At 32.8% G+C, this 21985-nt stretch overlaps 2 protein-coding genes across 2 annotated transcripts in view; one reads left to right on the top strand and one right to left on the bottom strand.

Annotated features, from left to right (window-relative positions):
* Positions 1 to 21985, top strand: part of FAM227B (family with sequence similarity 227 member B) — a 263913-nt gene that overhangs the window by 106375 nt on the left and 135553 nt on the right. The gene's annotated exons all lie outside the window — the stretch shown is intronic.
* The window catches only part of FGF7 (fibroblast growth factor 7), a 60987-nt gene continuing 41190 nt past the window's right edge, over positions 2189 to 21985 (bottom strand). Inside the window, exons 3-4 of the mRNA XM_061182155.1 lie at positions 3641 to 3744; positions 2189 to 2610 (exon numbers count right to left, since the gene is read on the bottom strand). Coding sequence (XP_061038138.1) covers positions 2416 to 2610; positions 3641 to 3744 — 299 coding nt within the window. The 3' untranslated portion in view covers positions 2189 to 2415. The remainder of the gene's footprint in view (positions 2611 to 3640; positions 3745 to 21985) is intronic.

Below are 21985 nucleotides of genomic sequence, written 5' to 3' on the forward strand. Positions count from 1 at the left end.
GATTCTTGAATTCTAAGTGTATGTAACTAGTGAAGATTTTATTTTCTAAAATTTTCACGTTAAGTGTAAAAAAAAAGGGGGGGAGGGAAGATAAAGAATTATAAGTAAGTGTTTCTAGAAACACTACTGGATTGGACTTACTGCTAAATGTTGGTTAATTCAGCGTTGCTTTGTAATTTGTTCATAACTATAAGTCTATAGTCAGAGTATTTGGTCCTAATATAGCTCATATCTTATATACATACACACTGTTTCTGTTTAAATTTCTATATAATCATGTTTTCACCCTAACTTTTTAAAATAAAGTACGGTTAGTCTCATTATGAATTTTCTTTGATACTCAAACATTGAGTGAATTCATATAAAAAATTGATTATGGACAGACACTCTGCTAGACACTAAGGAAACAAATATGAAAAACATAGGTCCTCAAAAAAAAAAAAAAAAAACCACATAGGTCCTCTTCTGCTCTCAGTATGTTCACAAGACACCAGTAACAGAAGCCTGATCTAGGAACCTAGGCTAGCAAGGCCCTTGAATCATACAACAGTTAATATCATTCATGGCATTTCCCCAGAGTATATCTGAGGAAGGGCAATTCTTTCTAGCTTCCTGCAGCCTCATCATGTAGGTTGAGTCACAAGAAAATCAAATGAACCTGTTATTTCTGTTAACTTAGCCTTTTCATGTAACTCTCTCTTATAAATGTATTATCAGATAATATTTGTATAAAATAAAGGGACTTAAAAGGCAAATACTTTGAAATTAAAACCACCCTTATTAGCGTACCACCAATTTAATTTAGGTAAATGTTGGCCTTCTATTGATGAACAATAAAGTGCTAACAAGATCTGCCAATGCCAGAATTATGAAGTAGAAATTTATCTTTCCAGTAAGTCCATTATCTGTAGCCTGGCCTCAAGCCTTCATTGCTATTCAGGGCCTCAAATCCCTAAGTATAGACTCTACTTTGGGCATTGTGCTCTTGCCATTGAACAGGAAAACAACTTTCAATGCTGCCATATTTTGAATGGCAGAGATTTCTAGAGATTAGAAAAGCTACTAACTTTAAATATGCATATTTTTTAAATGTTGTACTATTCTACTCATGAACTCAAATATAGTTGAACTTTAAAATCCTGTAAGTTCTTTTATCTACAGTGATTTTACTTATAAGATCCAATTTAGTTGACAAGAGTATGTGGCAAAACATATTTCACATTTTTGTATTGTTCCCTGTGAGACGTCTATTGTAAGAATTGCTGCAGGCTGTCATTTTTGTCTGCTGTCCAGGATTTGCTGGCCTGAGTACTGTGTACTAGACTTGGTGTTGCTCATGAGGGGGAGGGGGAACTTGCAATTGAGCCAGACGGTTTTGCTATTGCTTTAGAATTAAAAGCATATGAAACAGATACAGCTTATTAAGGTTATTTTTTTTTTATAAATAACATAAACTTAAATAACAAAACAATAAAGTTCAAATACAACTTAAAATAGAGTTTAATGCGGTAACCACAGGAAAAAAGCATGATTATTTGTGGGAAGAACATTATTAAAAGCCATATTCCCGAATATGAATTATACAAAAGATAGATTATGTTACTTGAAAAAAACATAAAAGATTTTTGAATTTTACTTTTAGGGATTATAAAATGTTATTTTGTGGTGAGTGAGATGAAGTACAGTATTATCATCATTATTGCTATTTTATATACAAGATTTTTGAAAACATCCTTTAAGCAATACCCTTTCAATTGGGAGCAGCATTAGGAATTTTGTTCTTGTTAATAGGTACAAGCATGTTCTAATCTTATACTCTTGTAAAACTACCTCTTTGATTCATTTCCATAATAGAATTTTTGAGAATATTCCTTCTTTTCTGATTAGAATTTAAGTGGTTCATAATTTTTCACTAGAAATCATTCAGATACTGCTCATCTTCCATGGTTAGTGTTGGCTTGATTATCTGACAAATCATTCCAGCAGCTTTTAGGTCTGACACATCTTATATAACATCATCTGCATTATTATTATTATAGCAGCCATTTTATAAGCAGATAGGAATATTTAAATAATCATTATCAGATAATCAAATCTAACATAGTCTTAAGGGTAAATTAATTTAAGAAAAAAACATTACTATTACTGACATCATGATTGTACAACCAGTTTTACAATTTTTTACAACTTTTAGTTACTAAATCTGATTTTTGTGTATATTTTTTCAAATCTTTCTTTAATGCAGTCTCTTAAAATAAACATAAATGCGCAAGTCCAGCTTGATCAGTTTTTCAGTAGTTTTCCAGCCTTTCTTGGTTACTTAAAAAAAAAAAAAAAGAAAAGAAAAAAAGGAAGAAAACAGTCCACTTAAAGAAATCTCCCTGCTGGAACTGGTTTCTTATATGCCATATATGATTAGGTTATTGCCATAGGAAGAAAGTGGGCTGTTTTTTGTTCTTTCTTCGTTTTTTTCCCTCTTACAGGAACCCCCTTTTGATTTAAGGCAACAAACATTTCTCCTCCACTGTGTGTCCATTTAGCTGATGCATATGTGTTGTAGTGGTTTTCCAGAATTAATTCTTTGAAGTTACAATCTTCATTGCATTCTTTCTACAAAGAACAACAAACAAACAACATTATCCAAATGATTTTTGGAGGGACTCAATTAGACAAAGAATAAGCAGTAATATTTGGTAGAATTAAAACATACATGACTTTTTTTGAGCAGGCATAATGCAGTTTATTATATATACTTAGCATATTTGAAAAAGGATTAAATTTTTTAAAAGATAAAATGATACACATTTAGTTATGCAACATAGTTTCAAACATGTAGCTTTTTGGCAGTCAGTTGCTACTATTCTTAAGTATTAAGAGCTATTTCCCCCTAATTAGCAGCTCTCATATTACTATGCCCAAGTCACTCTTTCCCTAACACTGACATTTTGATACAACTAGCAGAGCCTCTGCCTCCCTCAGCTGAAGGACATATTTCACAACTTTTTTTCATTTACTATTACACTGCCTGTGATAGTGATGGAAAATAAAAAGTTAATTTGTTCATCCATCCAACTATTCATTCATTCACTTAAACCTGTATTTTTATGTAGTCTGTGCCAGGAATACAAAGGAAAGTCAATTATACTTTGTTATAGTGGGATGAACTGTTGCATATTTCATGTTATAATAAAGTGGGAACAATGGGAATGCTTACAGTTCAAAGCCCGTGATTGTGAGATTGATGTTGATAAACAAACGTCTGGATTTTTTTTCCCCAAGAATTTTCATGTCAGCAAAGTGGAAATTGGGTGAACTTTAACAAAAAGAGCTTTAATACTGACAGATGGACATTTTAGATTTTAAGAATCTAAAGTACAAATGGAATTTTAGACCTGGAAGGATCCTTAGAGGTCAGTTAATCCGACTTGTTTTACAGATGAAGAAACCAAAGTCCAGAGAACTTAAGCAATTGTCCAAGATCACACAGAAAATTTAATTCTTAAGTATAAAATATTTTAATGAAATCATTGAATTATGTAGTTTGAGAGGAATTAATTTCATTTTTACTTTTCAGAAAGGGAAGATATTTTTGACAAAAATAAGTTTGAGAAATTAAGTCTAAGCTATCAATTATCAATACCTTTGCATAGAGTTTTCCTTCCTTGTTCATTGCAAGATAATATTCACTTTCCACTCCTTTGATTGCTACAATTCCAACGGCCACTGTCCTGATTTCCATGATGTCTGCAAGGAATCACAGAAAGATATGTCAGTTATTCACTCAGCTTTGCAGATTATCCAAGAATGACCATTTGTCCTTATTTCTGTTTCATTTGGAAGTTAAGATTATTAATGTGATTATTTACTCAGCCTGAGACCCCCATCCACCCATAACATGTACACACAAACACCAGATTAGTCCTTATTAAATGTGGGAAGTGCAAACTATTGATTTTTTATTTTGTAGAAAAAGATGTTTGGATTCAAAAAAAAAGAGTTACATATTTGAATTTAGCTTTTTCTTCTCTAGAATTACAGTTCTAATTTACTATAATAATAATAATAACATCAATAATACCTAATGTTTATTGAATTTATACCACATGCAAAGGATTGTTTTAGCACTCATGTATTAATACATGTACTTATCACCAAGACTATAAGGCAAGTACTCATATTATCTCCAGTTTACAGATCAAGAAACTCAGGTACAAAGAAGTAATTTGCCCAAATTCTAAGCTGGTAAGTGGCAGAAGTGGAATTTGAACCCAAAAGGTCTGGCTCTTAATCATTATATAATGCTATGAAAGTATATAATTAGCTAACATCTTTAATTTTCTACTTAAACTTTATATTAATAATTAGCGCTGACAGAATATTTCTTGAATATACTAAAAATGAATAAAATTCTGATTAAAGCAATTGTAAATGATGGTAAACAGAACCAACTACCTTTAAAAAATTAAATATTTTATTTTGATTTATTTTTTAAAATTTTTATTAGAGTATGGTTGATTTACAATGTTGTATTAGTTTCAGGTGTATAACAAAGTGAATCAGTTATACATAAACATATATCCACTCTTTTTTAGATTCTTTTCCCGTATAGGCCATTGCAGAGTACTGAGTAGAGTTCTCTGTTCTATACAGTAGGTCCTTATTAGTTATCTATTTTATATATAGTAGTGTGTATATGTCAATCCAGTTTACCAATTTATCCCTCCCCTCCCTTACCCCCTGGTAACTATAAGTTTGTTTTCTACATCTGTAATTCTGTTTCTGTTTTGTACATAAGTTCATTTCTACCCTAAAAAATATTAAATATTTTAAACTGATAGTGAGTTTTTTGATAATGAAAACACAGTCTAAAATCAAATTATGAGTCCTCATATAATATTTTATAACTTTATACCATTTAATTAATTTTTTAACCATTATTGAAATTGCCACAAGAATGTTAACCTACTGTTTCATTATATATCATTTCCTAAAGTGCTGTATTTTAATGACTAACTACAGTAAAAAAACTCTCAATTTTTTTAAATGGCGCAGAAATTAAAAGTTTAGTGAACCATTTTATGTAACTACTGTTAATTATACTTTCAACTTGAGACATTCTCTTTCTTGCGCTTAACATAATGCAAAGAAAATTCCAAGTGAAAATTATCTGCATAAATCAAGTTTCCAGAAGCTGTTTTCTAAAATATTCACTTAAGTGGAGGAAATTCTAATTTTTTATTCCATGCCTTCACTTCATCCTCTTATTTATTCTTCTGGCTTCAGTTTTCCTATCTGGAGAATAAAATTTTTACCCATTTCATCAGGATTAATGTAGCCTAGTTAATATGTGTTATCTGTTTCCAATATATGCTGCATATAGAAACCATTTTCCCACTATACTATGCTTAGCATTAGTCAGAGCTCATCCAATTGAGAGTTCTACAGCTGCTCATCTAGAAATTGAGGTCTATGAAGAAAATGCAAAGGAATGGATATTTATCTTTTAAAGTATTTATGAAGCATTGTCAGAATGCATAGAACTGTATGGTAATTTTAGGATACAAATTAAGAAAAACAGCACTGGTTTCTGAACTACAGAAGTTAAAATCTAGTATAAATAGCAAAACACATATGTCAACACACACGTAGATACACCTTAATTAAAAGAAAAGAAAACTTCTGGAGACACAGCCCTGAAGGAGAGGCTAAGGGAAATGTTAACAATTGCTTACAAACATGTGAAGGATGTGTTGCTGATGCATTCATGCAAAATTCAACAAATCTACAGTGAGAGCCAATTCTGTGCTAGGCTCAATTCAGAGACAAACCCTGCCCTCTTGGAGCACTTTATCTGGCAGCTAACTCTTCTTGTTCAGCAAAGGAAGATCAAAGGGAAATAATTTATTACGCAGCAGAATCCAAATAGGTTAAGTTTATATCAATACAATGAAGAATACTAAAGAAATTCACTTATTCAACCAATTTGCAATACCTTCAAAATTGAGTAAATATATCTATTTAAAAACACACGGAATAGTTGATTTCTAAAGATCTTACCACTGTAAAATGTTTTGAAGTCAGTTTTTTCCTTCTAGTCCCTTTCTCCTGCTATTTCCCTCTTTATTCAATATTTTCTCTTAGAAAGGAGAGTACTGATGCATAGGCTTAGAGTATCTTTCATGCTCAGTTTTAATTAGGGAATGAAATCTGTCATGTTTGCTGGCTTTTTCGTTTATAGACCAACTGTCTACAAAATATAACTACAGAATGATAGAGGTATTGTTGATTATGCTATGTGGACACTTTCCCTTCAGGTTCAGTCATGACAATATATTCATATTGTCCCATCTCTAAACCCTTTTCCTCTATCCCCTGCCTGCCCATTGCCCACCATATTTTTGTTACACTCTGACACTCAACAGGTGATAAACATTGTTAATCTTATCCCTCCGCACATTGGGGTTAAGGACATCAAAAAATCTTTAGATTTTTAACAACCCAATTAAAAAATAGGCAAATTGTCTGAACAGATACCTTACCAAAGTAGATACACAATTGGCAAATAAGCATATGAACAGATGTTCTATCTTTAAAGATTCTACTTTTAACCAGGATGAGGACAGACTTGAAAATGGCAAGGTTCCTGACACAGTAATATTCTATATTGTTTGATGTATTTAAAAAATCATTTCACTAGGAAATCAACAGACCTAAAAATATATTGCTTGGAAGAGCATTAAGTAGTACTGGCAGAATTAATATGCTATCAATCCTGACTTTCTGGTCTGTTTTGCCCCGTGTGCTGTGCCCTTTTTTATTCAAGAAAACCCAAGAATGAAGAAACTAAAGTTATCATTCTTTCATTTAAGTACAGAGTAGGAAGTAGTGTTCCTACAGATTTTAAAGTGTTTTAACTTTCCTGTTTTCAAAAAAAGTTTTTATTAAGAATTTATTTTTTAGAGAAGTTTTAGATTCACAGCAAAATTGAGGGGAAGGTACAGAGATTTCCCATCTACCCCCTGCTCCCACACATGCATAGCCTCCCCGGTTATCACATCCCCCACCAGAGTGGTACAGTTGTTATAATTAATGAACCTACATTGACCATCATTATCAACCACAGCCCATAGTTTACTTTATGGTTTACTCTTGGTGTTTGGACACGTATCATCATTTTTGTATCATACAGAGTATTTTTACTGCCCTAAGAGTCCTCTGTTCTCGGCCTGTTCATTTCTCTCCCTTACCCGCAACTCTTGGAGACCACTGATCTTTTCACTGTCTCCATGGTTTTGCTTTTTCCAGAATGTTATATAGTTGGAATCATAGAGTATGTAGCCTTTTCAGGTTGGCTTCTTTCACTTAGTAATATGCATTTAAAGTTCCTCCATGTCTTTTCATGAGTTAGCAGAAGAAAAATTCTTAGTGTTTGATCACGTAAAAATCCACCAATCCCAGCTCCTTCAATATTTCTTTTCCCTGAACCTTTTAAGATTTATATTTAAAAGTTTTGAGGGGCCATATATTAATATAGATGTTCTAGCATGATAACTAAGAATTATTTTAAAGTTGAAAATAAGTGGAAACAGTGACTTAATGGTTATTAGGCCACTCAGAACATTTAATTTTGTCCTCGACCAAATATACTTTCTTGGGCACGTTAAAACTAAGAATTGGTACCAAAAAAGAAAAACATTTTAATGTTAAATGACTTTTATGATTTTCTGTCAAGCTGGGATTGTTAGATGGAAAATCTTCACCATTATATATTTATATTACATTCAAGGCTATAGATTCCATTCATTTTTATATCATAGAAGTACATCCAAATACATACATACATGTACACAAAAAATACATCTCGTATTTCCAAAATAAAGAACTCTTAAGACTCAACAATAAACAAATAAGCAACCCAGTTAAAAAGTGGGCAAAAGGTCTGAACAGATGTCTCATCAAAGAAAATACACAGATGGCAAATAAGCATATGAAAATATGCTCAACATTATATGTCATTAGGGACTTACAGAATAAAACAACGAGATACCACTACACAACTATTAGAATGACTGAAATTTTTTAAGATACCATTTGCAGACAAGGATGCAGAGCAACTGGAACTGCCATTCATTGCTAGTGGGAATGTAAAGTGGTACAGCCACTTTGGAAAACAGTTTGGTTTCTTACTGAATGCTAAATATACTCTTATCATACAATCCATCAATCCTGCCATAAGTGTTTATACAATTGAGCTTAAAACTTAAGTCCACACCAAAACCTGAACATGAATATTTATAACAGAGTTTTATTCTAAACCATCAAAACTGGAAGCAACCAAAATGCCCCTTAGCATATGAATGGATAAGCTACGGTACATATGCACTTTGGAATATTTTTCAGCGGTAAAAGGAAATGAGCTATCAAGACACAAAAAGATATGGAGGAACCTTCAGTGCATATTGCTAAGTGAAAAAAGTCAGTCTGAAAGACTCCATACTGTATGATTCCAGTTGTATGACACTCTGGAAAAGGCTAAACTATAGAGACAGTAAAATGATTTGTTGTTGCCAGGGACTTGGGAAGAGGGCAGTAGGATGAAAATGTGAAGCATGGGATTGTTAAGGCAGTGAAACTGTTTTATATGATACTGTAATAGTGGATACATGATATTATACATTTGTCAAAACACATAGAACTATACAAGGCAAAGAGTGAACTTTAGTGTAGACTATGGAGTTTAGTTAACAATATGTAATTACTGATTCATTAATTGTAACAGATATACCACACTAATGCAAAATGTTAATAGTAGAGGGACTGTGTGGGGAAGTGGTAGTGGTATGTAGGAACTCTACTATCTACTCATTTTTTCCTGTAAATCTAAAACTGTTCTAAAGAAAAGTCTATTAATTTAAAAAATACAGTCTAGATTTTAATTAATAATATTATATGATTGAGTATATAAGAAACTGTAGAGTTGACGCTTAAACATAGCAGGAATTAGGGCACCGACCCTGGCAGAGTAGAAAATCCATGTATCAGAGTCGGCCCTCTGTATCTGTAGGTTCCGCATCCACAGGTTCAACCAACCGCGCAGATCATGTACTACCTTAGTACGTATTTATTGAAAAAAAAAATCATTTATAAGTGGACTAACACAGTTCAAACCCATTTTGTTCAAGAGTCAACTGTAGTGGAACTTTTTATGATTTATTCTTATCCCAAATATGTAGTACTTCTGGGGTTTGTTATTAATTACTACTATTAATGTCTTTGGTGATGGATTAAGAACTGCTTACCAAGTTAATGACTTCTCTTTGTGAAATATGGACAGTTACGAGGAGTAAGTTTACAATGCAAACACACTTTGGGAAGTGTAGGAAATACAAATATTCTATATACAGACCACTACTACACTCGTGTGTGATATCTCTCAGGTGTATTGGGATAGAAAAATAACTGAGGTCCAGGAATATTTTAGAAACCTGATCTGGTGACTTTAATTGTGATGTCATCAAAATATCTGGATATTAATAAAATACATATCAAAATTCAGTTAGTATTTCCTCCTACAGAAAACAAAAATGAATGATACCCAGCAGTATATGCCAAATGCTAAAAAGAACAGGATGGAAAATCAATTCAACCGTTATTCAGAAGAAAGAGGTGTTACATATCCTAGGTGGTCAAGGGAGGATTTGAGGAACAGATAGAACTTGAATTACATCTTGAAGGATAGATAAGGTTGACATAGGTAGAATGGAAATGTCATGCTAATTGATAAATAAAAGTATATGTAAGATAGTAGAGTCAACGATTCGTAAGTCATTTTCAAAAGATTGAAATTAGAGCTATCTGTCTGGAGTAGGAAACGTATCAAAGAGATAGAAAAAGGTGGAAAAGGAGTTAGGATGAGATTGTTGAGGGCCTTGATTGCCAATTTAAGGAATTTTAACTTTTGTTTGTAGACAATGAGGAGTCATCGAAGGTTTGAAATTTGAAAAATGTCGGGATATAAATTGTGTTTTAGAAAAATTAATTGGATGTGCAGAGTAGTTAGAGAAAATTACTAGACTTGTATAAGCCTGATTTTCTTCCTCTGCTAATAGTATGAGTTGACCCATAATGGGCTATTGTTGTGATTTTTAAGTTAATAGATAAATATTTTCAAAATATCTCAGTTTAACTTCGAATACAGGAAGTATCAGTAGTTATAACCCATATGAACAGAAGCTCTTTGGTGTCCTCAATAATTTTTATGAGTGTAAAGTTGTCTCAACTCTAAAAAGTTTGAAAACACCTTTTCTAAATTAATTTTATTTCTCCTGGTCTGTTTAGTTGCAGTTTGTACTTTGTATATTGTACCCTTATTATTGTAGGTTAAATAGTTTTGGCCACTTTATATAACTTTCTACATACATAGGTTTATAAATAAAATCTCCATGGCACATGCATACAGAAATGCTCAATATATTCCAAAATGTCTGGAGAATTTCTTAATGATATTTTAAAACATCAAGTTGCAAATTATAATTAAATTATGTAAGTAAATAGTAAAGCATGTAAAACATTTGTTTGATCACCTTGGTTACTAGTTTAATGTTAGTATGGTTTTAATTAAAGAGTAAGGCTAAGAAATGTATTTACACTGCTCTGATTTTTGTACACTGTTACAATTACAAGAACAGGAAAGAATTTTTCTAAATATGTGTTGTGTATTTGACACACTAAAATCCTGTATCTTAGTGTTATATTTTTTACATATCCTGCATGTGATTGCTCCAATTATTATTAAACCTGTGTGTGTGCATGCACACGCAATATTGTAAATTCAAAAGAATTGACTTCAAAGAACAATAGACTCTTGATTCTGTATACTGTGTCTCTCTTGGACATCTTCAGTCCCTCCCTTCATTGCCTTTTGATTACAAAAATCCACTTTCCAAATTTTTCTTTCAATAAGGCTGTTTTAAGATATTCATAGACCCTAAGTACTACTATTTCCCAAGACCACCCTATACCAATCTAACATTAAAATACATCCATATTTCTCATTAGATACAATATTTTGTAACTATTTTTAAGTTTTATATAAATTTTCTTTTGAAATTACTTGGCCGAAAGTAACTCATTTTATTTATCATTTGCTATCAACTTTCTGCAAATATTGTACATTCTAGGGAGTTCTTGCAAAGTGAAAAAAATTATCAAATTGTTTTCAAATGTTATGAAAAATATTGATAAATTTAATAAATAATGAAGTTGGCTTGATATATTTTATAAGTTAAATATTTGCTAATCTCTTTTTATTTTCTTGTCAAATTTTACTGTCAATATCTAAATTTCAAAGGTTTAAATATATTTGTAAGCTTGATGTTTTCACAGGCTCTAGGCTCTGTGCCTATGGGCCAAATGAATAAAATGTCCCTGCCCTTAACTCTGAAATCTTTTCAAAAGACTATCCCGCTTCCTTTTCACTAGCACCAAATTTCTTGAATGTGTAGACTATATCTGCTCACTTTTCCTCAATTTAACACTTGCATTCTAACTTTTAATCTGTTTAATGGCTTTATCTCTTCAAGGCCATCAATGACCTCCTCAGCGCCAAATTCAAGAGTTTTTCAATAGTCATAAATTTCTTCTCTGCATCTTTTGGCACTCTCAACATCCCTAGTTCTATTCCTAATTCTCACTGTTTCTCTAATCCTGCACTACCTTGATCTATTAATTTATTTTAAAATGGTTAATTTTTGTGTAGCCATATCTATGTATCTTTTTTGATAATTTATTGTATTTTTTTATGCTTAAAAGTATTTTTTACATTCCACTATCTGAAATACATTTTATTCTAGCTTTTGTAATTTAAGTTTTAAATATATCTCTTAAATTCATCTGGAATTAATTTTGGGATATGATGTGAGATGAAACTCTAAACTGATATTTTATTCCTGCAAATAGCTAGCTAATTTTTTCAATATTAGTTATTAAATATGTCATTACATTTTTTACTGATGCAATGCCTCTCTTTTACCTTACATTGGCTATCTTGTTTTGTCCCATTGATGTATCTATCTGTCTGCTATGTACCCACACTAATTTATTGTAGGTTACCAATTCTGAAGTGACTCATTACATTTATAGGTAGCTCTGATCCTAGGTGTTACTAAATACTCTCAGATATATCCTCTAAAGCTATGCAGAATAAATCAAAACCTTTTCCACATGGCACCCCTTCAAAGAGATGAAGACATTGGTCATGCCCCTCCATCAGGCAAAGCATCTGTAGTTTCTTCAGCCATATCTTATACTGCATGGATTCCAGACTCTTCACCAGTTATATTACTTACTTAAAACCAGTTTCTCAGCAAGAACTAGATCTATATAGATAGCCCAAGACAGAATACAGTTCATTATTTCCCTTAATATAGACCATAAACTACAGTAATATAATCTCACCATCTTCCTTAAGAATATTTTTAATCATTTCATTATTTTGGAGTACTGATATAATAAAAAGTGTGCATATCAAAAAGAAATTTTATTTCAGATTAGCATATTTTCAAGGTTATTTTATAAAGTTTAAGTAAAATAATAATTCATATTTTATATATAAAGACAAATATCAGATATCCCTTTTAACACGATTTATTTCTTTATTTTTAAAGCATGCTTTGAGGACAAAAAATTTCAAAATGATCTTATGTGGTATGTGCAGAATTGAAATGTATTAAATTAAATGTAAATTAAAATATGACTGTCATAGTGTTAAAGGTGACAAAATACACTTTGCTACTCTGATCTGATTAATAGAATACTTCTATGCTTTTAAAAGATTAGGTCATTTATTTTTACAATTTCATCTAGTTTTTAAATGGTGAGGTAGGAGAAATAGTGTAATTCTGCTATTTGTAAGTAGTGCTCCACAAATAGAGTACTGCAGATACAGAGAGTCATTATATCCCCAAAAAAGTGAAGCCAACTCCAGTATGATTGTCACAGTATTTTCTGCAACATATGAAATTATAGCAAATATTCATTGAGTGTTTACTATTGCCAGACCCCATTCTAGGCACTGGGATTTTACCGATCTGGAGAAGAGTATCTAAAAGTGAATTGTGGAGTTATCTTTATGCTTCTTATTAGCTTATATTTAACTCAGTATCCTTTATGCTTCCTATTGTTAACTGACAGCCTGTTAAGGTTATAAATTTATCACCGTATGACAATGAGTGAACATATTTATATAATAGTGAAAACCATCATGATTTGATTATGTAGTGAAAGGATTAGTTAACTAAGTCATGAGCAAATTTGTCTCATCTCTCTAATTGCCAGGCATCTGTATTTGATATGTCTGTGTAGGCACTCAAACCATTCTTTTCTAAAGTGGAAAAATATAAAATTGATTTTTTACAAAAATATATAGAAGTTGGGAGAAGATTATGCCTTTAGTTAACTTAATCCGCCAAGCACCTTGGAAACCGCTGGGTGATATACATAAAATCACTGGAGAAATGATTAGTTGAATTTTTTAATTCAACCTAAGATTATGTTAACTAATTTAGAAGCAGTGACACATTGATGGCTTATATTGAGGTTGTAAAGTGCACAAGACTTTATTCATGTAAGTAAATCACATCGCCATTTTGTCATCATGTGATTTTTTTTAACTAAAGTTCAGATCTTTATATTTCTGTCTGATATTCAATATCCCTGTCTGTCAGAATGTTTAAAGTTTTAATTCAGCCACCTTAAATCCTATTTGTAAATTGATACGGAATAATTACAAGTAAATGATACATGAGTATATTAGAAAATTATGATACCCGACATATTAGCTATTCCTTTCATTTATTTGTCATCAGCAAATTTGAGAGATGTCTTCATCTCTAATGTGCAATGTTATGTAGCTCTTTTCCATCTTCTATTAATCATTGCACTTTGTGCTTTTTTACACCCATTAGAAGTTATAAGTTTTGATCCTAGCTCTTTTCTCTTGAGGCATACTGGGCTTCCTATTCTCTCCTTGTCATATCTGCAGTCCTTAAATATTCATGCTATGACAGCATGGTGTCATTCATTCATTCATTCATTCAATCATATGCAGGCATTTTTCTCCCCCACTTTCTGAGCAAAGACTATTTATTATTCCCCTATTTCCATTCTCCTCTTTTTCCACACCTGTAGAATTTTTAGCTGGCTGCACATAATGAACATTACATTTCCCAGTCTCCCTTGCAGTTCAGTTTGGCCATGTGACCAAGTTCTAGCTAATGCAATGTAAGTGGAGTGAAATATCCCATGGCAACTCCCAGAAATCTTCCATAAGAGGTAGCCAGCAGGAACCCCTTACACCCACTTTTTCTTCCTTTGTTCCATTCTCCTGCTGGAATATGGATTCTACCCTAGATTATGAGAACAAAGTGATTGTGTAACTGTGAGCTGACTGGAGCCTGTTAACTCTCAGACGATTTTATGGAGCAGAGTTGTCACTTCTCTAGATGTTCATTGGATGGAGAAATAAATGATTTTGTTTAAGCCAAACCAAATCTTTAACTAATACACATCAATTTCATTTTCCCATCAGACACATTCTTCACAAAATGCACATAAAAATACAGGAGCCCATTTTTTCAGTTATTCTAAGCCACCAGCCAGAAAGGCAAATTCTGTATTCAAAGGGAAGTCCTATTAACTATTGTTAATAGTCAGGTACTTACTTTCATAGTTTTTTTCTTTTCCATTTCTAAAGTCAGGAATTTAAACTAGACGAAGGAATGAAAACAGGACCTGTGCTCTCATGCCCTTCATTTTCCTATTCAGAACTTCAGTATCGCTAGAGATTCCAAGTTTCTTCTGGTGCTGTCATTCATTCCTACACGTGTCAGCATTCAGTTAGCTTGATGAATCTTCACCAGTCCTTCTTTACATTGATACACCCATCAGGAATAACCTGCCCCCACACCACAGTGAGTTATGTCAAGCATGTGTTCATTTGCTTCTTAGGTAGCAAATGACCTAATGTCAGCTAGCTTTTCTTTTCTTTTTTTTTTCATAAATGTATTTATTTTAGTTATTTGTTTTTGACTGTGTTGGGTCTTTGTTGCTGTGCGTGGGCTCTCTCTAGTTGCAGCGAGCAGTGGCTTTTCTTGTTGCGGAGCATGGGCTCTAGGCACACGGGCTTCAGTAGTTGTGGCCTGCAGGCTCTAGAGCGCAGGCTCAGTATTTGTGGCACATAGGCTTAGTTGCCCTGCGGCATGTGGGATCTTCCCAGACCAGGGATCGAACCCGTGTCCCCTGCATTGGCAGGCAGATCCTTAACCACTGTGCCACCAGGGAAGCTTTTCTGACTGTTTCTTATTGTGACAAAGCATGAGATGCTGTTGCCAATCTTTCAGAAAGACCTGATTCACCATTCTTGGTTAGAACAGCATAACTGTTCATTTGTGAAAAAAACAATTTATTGGGTACTTAACTATGTTCAGTATTCTGCATATATGTTCTCTTTCTCATCTATATTTATTTCATTTGCCATATTCTTAATGATAGTTTAGATCCCCTAGCCTCTTTAGTTTTTTTCTTCTTGGCTTCCTCCGTAAATTAGTTTTTTTTTTTAAACCCACTCTAAAAATTCTTCTCTAATAAGCTGGAGCATAGAAAAGAGAATCTCAAGCCTTTTCACTATCACATCTAGCCAAGAAAAACAGCTTATATTTCTATTACACATGATTGGTGGCCGTCTCAGACACAAGGACAAACACAACAGTTACATCCCAAGTCACTCCCAATAGTTCACTGATGTCCTTACATCCTGGGATTTCTCCTGGCTAGTCGTTGAGTTCCTGGAAGCATTTCTTTTCATTCTTTCTGGATGGTTCCCTTGTTATTGCCTGTATACTTTGTTAATCTTCTAGGAAGTGGAGCATAATACTGGAATGAACCACCTTGATGTCAAACCTAGCTTCTTTCAGTAAGTATGATAAAACACAAATACTCAACATATTCTTGACAACAGTGGTTCAAATTATTTCTATCCCATTTACTCATTCCTCTTGCTGTGCCCATTTCCTCAGCTTCTAGGCCCAATGGATGTTGAGGCTAAGACATAAGAATAGGGAATTAGAGAAGTCAAGGATCATTTTAAACCTGGCTAATTTTGAGAATGAGTACATGAGAAGAAGTTGGGGTGGGACTAATAATGTGTTGAGTTTTATGAAGATGCTGAGTTTGAAGCAATGGCACTTTTCTGTATCTTGTTCCTAAATTTTGCATAAGCAAATTACTCTGTGATCTAAATCCACAATTAAATTCTAGCTGTGCTAGATGTATAAGGTTAACAGAATTGTTTGTTAGCAATAAAAAATAATTATGTGTAGCACCAAAAGTTTTCAGGTGTTATTGGACTTTTAAAAATATGGCGATAATGTTAGTGTTTTTAAAATTTTTAATATTTACCCAGCATTCCCGATATTCACAGTGTTAAAGGGGAATATCTGTAGCCTTACATACACTCCTCTAAGCCTGCTTCCCCCTTTAATCTGTAATCTACAATCACATCCTGGAATTTCATCATTTTCCATGCTCTGATCACAATACTGAGGTCTTCAAAAGATGAAGTAAATCAAAATGTCCCAGTTTGATTATCATTGCATGCAGGGCTTAAATTTTACTAGTGGGAATGATATTGAGACATGTATTGAAGCATAACTACTCTTTCTATTTAATACCTTCCTCCATTGATAAAATGGAATCATTGAACTCTTTAATTATACTGTGGAAATGAGAATTCTTTGGTTTGAAGTGACTAGATAGTTCCTCAGCTCTTTCCTTACCATTATTTTTCATTTTGAATTTGTTTTTTTATTATTATAACTTCCTGGAGTCATAAAATATTGAAAGATAATGGCAATATATTTTAGCCAGTAGCTTCTCAATCATATTATTGCTATTATCAACCACTTTTAAAGGCATAGCTTAGTTGTGACAAGATCTTTGTAATTAAGATTAGTTTATTCACTGATGCCAGTAGTTGTTATAAATGAGCTCCTCAACTACTTTTAGTCTGCTGTTTAGTGAAATCAGGATCTTTAAGTAAATAGTTTGTTGAATTCTCAGTGACAACTAGTAATTTAATCCATAAGTCACTGTTTTGGCTTTGACTACAAAAAGAAAGCTGTTTGTACTGTTCTGACTCTAAGAAAGGGAATAAAAAGTGTTGTGCCATCAAAAGCCAAATGATTTGTTGGTCTGAGATTTAGAATGAAATAATGTTTATAAATTGTATATAATTATAAGAACTGAATATAAAATATTTTGATGATTAAACGAATTTTAATGCTCCACACCCTTCAAATAGAATTATGTTTAATTTTAAAAGTATCTCTGAAAGAAGTAGCAGTTTTGTTTATAGATGGTACTCAGTGAAATGAATGATACATTTACCTCTAATCAAGGAATGATTCTTTAAAGCAAATGTGTTCGAAAGCAGAGTAACATAAATCATATATTGACCATTGTAGATAAATTGCTTATAGGAAGATAAAAGACTCATGTACTACTTTAAATCTATTTCAGTCTTCAATTTATTTTTCAGATAGTTTATGAGTCATTTATTTTCTTTTAAACAACTTATGCCTGGAACTTCTATCATGAACCAAGTTTTATCAGAATGTGAAAATTGCTTAAGAACGTGTAGCTGCCAGTATTTTGTTTCAAGGTGTCAACCTGAAACACAAGCAGGTGACCTTTAGTAATGTATGCATGTTATTCAAAATTGACTTCCTCAAAAGTTATAGTAAAATATACAAACACCAAATTATCTTAGTTTGAAATAAATTTGTTCCATCAGGTAAGCAAAGTGACTGCGTAACGTGAAAGACAAATTTTATTTTCAGGCTAGTGTTGGTTTAGGACCAGCAGGTGGATATGCTACGCACACACTGACTTTGCTGTCCAGAGGCAATAATTCAGGGTCTGAGTTGGGAAAGAAGTGAATTCACTTTCCCTGCATTTCTTTATTGCCTTCCACTTGGAGTAGGTGACATAAAGGACTTTGTGGAGGTAGTGACCTCCAGCAGGTTCCAGTTTCTCTTACTTTGCCCACGAACCCCAGAATCCACTGTTGTAAGATAACACAATTGATACATGTGGGTGATAATGCTAATCTTGTCTTTGGATCACTTTACCCTAAAAAGGCATGCCCTGTAACTGTTAAATAACAGATCTAAGACAGAACTTTGGAATACACTAAAAGAAATTAGAAAACTGATCAAATCAAAGCCAGCATAAAAGAAACACAAATAGATAAATTATTACTGAAACCGAGAAAGTAATTCCCATCAAACCAGCATGAAACTCAAAACAGTTCCACATGATTGCATAATTGCTGGTATCAAATGTAACTGAAATGTTCTGCAACAAGAGAATTGATTCCACACTGTCATCATCACTGGGGGGTAAATCAATTATGGTTCTTATCAATCCTATATCTATTCTATAATGATGTCAAAAACCACTTAAATGACTTGTCAGGTTAGGTAAAAAGAATCATGTCATTCATTCAGGGATTTGTTAAGAAAATAAATGAAACATTAGAAAAAAACTTTAGAAAGTACATTGGCTTGTGGTACAGCGATGGCAATGTTTTGTTTTGCAAGAATTTAAGTTGCAACAGCTTGTTTCAGCAGGGTTAGAACTATGCCAGAATTAGAAGCAACTATTCAGTTGTGCAACAAAGAGGATGATTCCAGTGGCATATTACTGAATAATATCATGGGAACATCATTGAACTGTATTACACAGAATTAAATTTCTATACCAATTTACTGACCTTTCCTTATCCTTTATGGCCTTTTTGGAACATAAGGGGGCCAATTTTCCCCTTTGGGCCAGGGAAAGCATATTCCCTGAATCAGACAGGAAGAAATACTCTTTGTCCTGTTACCTCTGTAGGTTCTATACTTTTATTCAGAAAGAATTCTTTACCTGATCATGTAAAGTATTTACATCTGCTAAATACAACACTTTACTGTCCTTAAAATGGCTCCAAAATTATCAGAATAGGTACAGATACCATATCAGTAGATGTGAGATAAATATCAGATTTGTATGTGAAAGAGAAATAATCTCTTCCTATTACCTAGAAAATCTCTCCCATATTCTGACTTTTCCTCAAGTCTAAAATACCTCCAAAAGGGAACCAAGTTTTTTATTACATAGGACTAGAGATAAGGCTCAAAAATATATATACCTTGGATGCGTAAAACATAGACATAAATTCGTACTACGTTGTAAGTGACTATATCTTCTCTGACAGCAGAATTTGATTGTGCTAGAAGGGAATGAGTATAAGGACACCAAGAATGAAACTGAAAGGGGAAATGGTCATAAAAGGAAGAAGTTATGGAAACTCTCATTCACACTTTGCATACATCTAGCTCTAGGAGTCAACACATCTGTAGGCTTCATCTAATTCATAGAGACACCAGCTTAGAAGATAAACCACACATCCACTTCATCCCTCTATTTTAACTTTAATATGTCCTGTGAAGTTTTGCTGTCTGGCAGATATATAATGTAATCTATCCTCTTTCCCTCTTTAATTTATATTTAAATGTTCTGCCACCCAGGCAATAAAACAATTCTAAACACTTTGCTTTTTAGATCATGATGGTAATCAGCATTGAAAAATTAAATCATGATTTAAAGCCATTTTGGCCATTGGCTTTTAGTAAGTTTTAGGCACACGTTCTTTGCTAGCAGTCTACATGAAGAGTTTAATACAGATTAGTTATGTTTTCAACAACTGAAAATGAAAAGAAAAAGAAATAAAAAATATGAGTTTACTGAGGAAGATAGTAAAAATATTAAAAAGGAGATCCAGACACCCCAAACTCTTACCAGAAACTATCACATTTGCCCTTTCTGTATTACCAGATGTGTATCTAGTACTTCTCTTCCGCTTCCATTGCCATCACTTTAGTCCAGGCCTTCGTTATTTGTAACTAAACTATTATTATAGTTTTTAAACTAGATCACTACCTCCAGCCACTCTGACTTTATATTTACCCTTTTTGTATTCATAAAGGACATGTTATAAAGGTTACTCTTCTGCTCCCAAACTTTCAGTGGTATACTCTGCTGTAAAGCAAAATAAAATAAAACCTCTTTTCCTTGGAATTCAAAGCCCTCCAAAATCTGACTCCAGCCTACGTTTACAATTTTCTTCCATTGTTCCTCTACAACGTACATGAGCCTTTGGCTCCAAACTGATTTACTCATTGTCTTCCTCTCCCGTACAAATTGCCAGAAACTTTTCTTGCATCTGCCCACCAGTTCCCGTAATTACATTGCATCTCTATTTCAGTATTTCCCAAACATTGCCTCATGGACTGGCTGCATGGAATCACATGATGAACTCTTTTAAAAATTTCAAACGCCCAGTTCCTACTCCTCAGAAAGTCTTATCCAATAGATCTGAGGTGAGGCTTGGGAATCGTTACTTTAACAGCTTCCATTTAGCGACACATTTCTTTCAAAGCCAAATAGAAATTCAAGTTTCTCCATAACGTTTTACAGTTTTCTAATCTGTCATCATCTATTTTACTTTAAGAACACACTGCTATACTATGAATTAACAATCACCTCTGTTCTTCTATTGTTCCTCAATTTTAGCCTATTTTTTTTCATCTAAATCACAAGCTGTTTGAGATTATCTTATAATTCTGCAAATCCCTAGTACTTAGTATAAGGCTTTGTACTTGGCAGGCTCTCATTAAATGCTGAAGTGTAGATAGAATAATACATAAATCCCATATTAACTAGTGTGTCGTATGATAAATCAGCAAATATAAATCAGTAATATTCCAGGGTTAAAGAATTAATGAGTGTCTTAATCATACTAAACATCAGAAGAACCTAAGGGTAAAGATTGATTAACCAGAAGTATTTGTTAAATTTCCTTTTAATTTTCATTACATTTTTTGAGTTTATCTAATTAGATAAGAAGCACAAAATTCCATGGTTAATTCAAACTATAGTTCATCTCAGATTATATTTTATGATGCCAACTCGAAAAAGTTGAGAGATTCCAAACATCTCTAGTTATCTAACCAGTTATAGGTTTTGGCTAAACCTCTCTTGAACCTATTTATATTTTTAGCATGCAGTACTTGTGTGTGTAACAACTTCCATATGTTTTCTGTTTGCTGTGTAATATAGCACATCTATTTTTCTGTCTTGCTCCTAGCACATCAAGGCTTTAAGAAGTACATGCTAGTTCTAATACTTCATGACCTGACTAGCAAGTCTCTATTCTGCTTATCCACGTTGTTATGATTTTATAGACATAGAATATAGTCCATCTTAATATTCATCTTAATAAACATTTATTTTTCTAGATCATAGCCCAAATTTTTTAGCCTATGCCATGGATGTCTTATATCATTCATTCATTCATTCTAGTTCTAGGATGCTTCCATTGTACTGTGTAGTCCTTATTAGTACTAAGCAAAGAGGACGACATCTGTATTCCAGACGTAGATATACTGTGTTGTTTACACAGAACTATTATAATATGTTCTGTTTTATGTCTTACTTTCTTCCCGATGATGCCCATTACTTTACTGGTCTTTTGGGTACAAGTACACATATCTTTAGGGAAAACATCCAGAGTGATTTCTTGACGCTTTTTTTTGGTGAGGAAGTTACTGTTCAGAGCCCTTTATCATATACATATAAATTAAATTTTACTGAAAATTATAAGCTCATCTGCCAGTTTTCTGCTTACCTATATACATATGTTCTCTCTTACAGAATTTTATCATCATTAGCTTATTTTACTAATTTAAAGATGTTAGCATAATCTGCAAACTTGGAATTTTCACCATATATTCTCACTGTTAGAAAATGGTGACTAAGTTGGATCATTTTACTGATCCCTGAGGAATCTCATGGTTATATATTTTCAAAGTATTCATTCAGACTA

This window comes from Eubalaena glacialis, chromosome 2, assembly GCF_028564815.1.
Source record: "Eubalaena glacialis isolate mEubGla1 chromosome 2, mEubGla1.1.hap2.+ XY, whole genome shotgun sequence".
Taxonomy (NCBI): Eukaryota; Metazoa; Chordata; class Mammalia; order Artiodactyla; family Balaenidae; genus Eubalaena; species Eubalaena glacialis.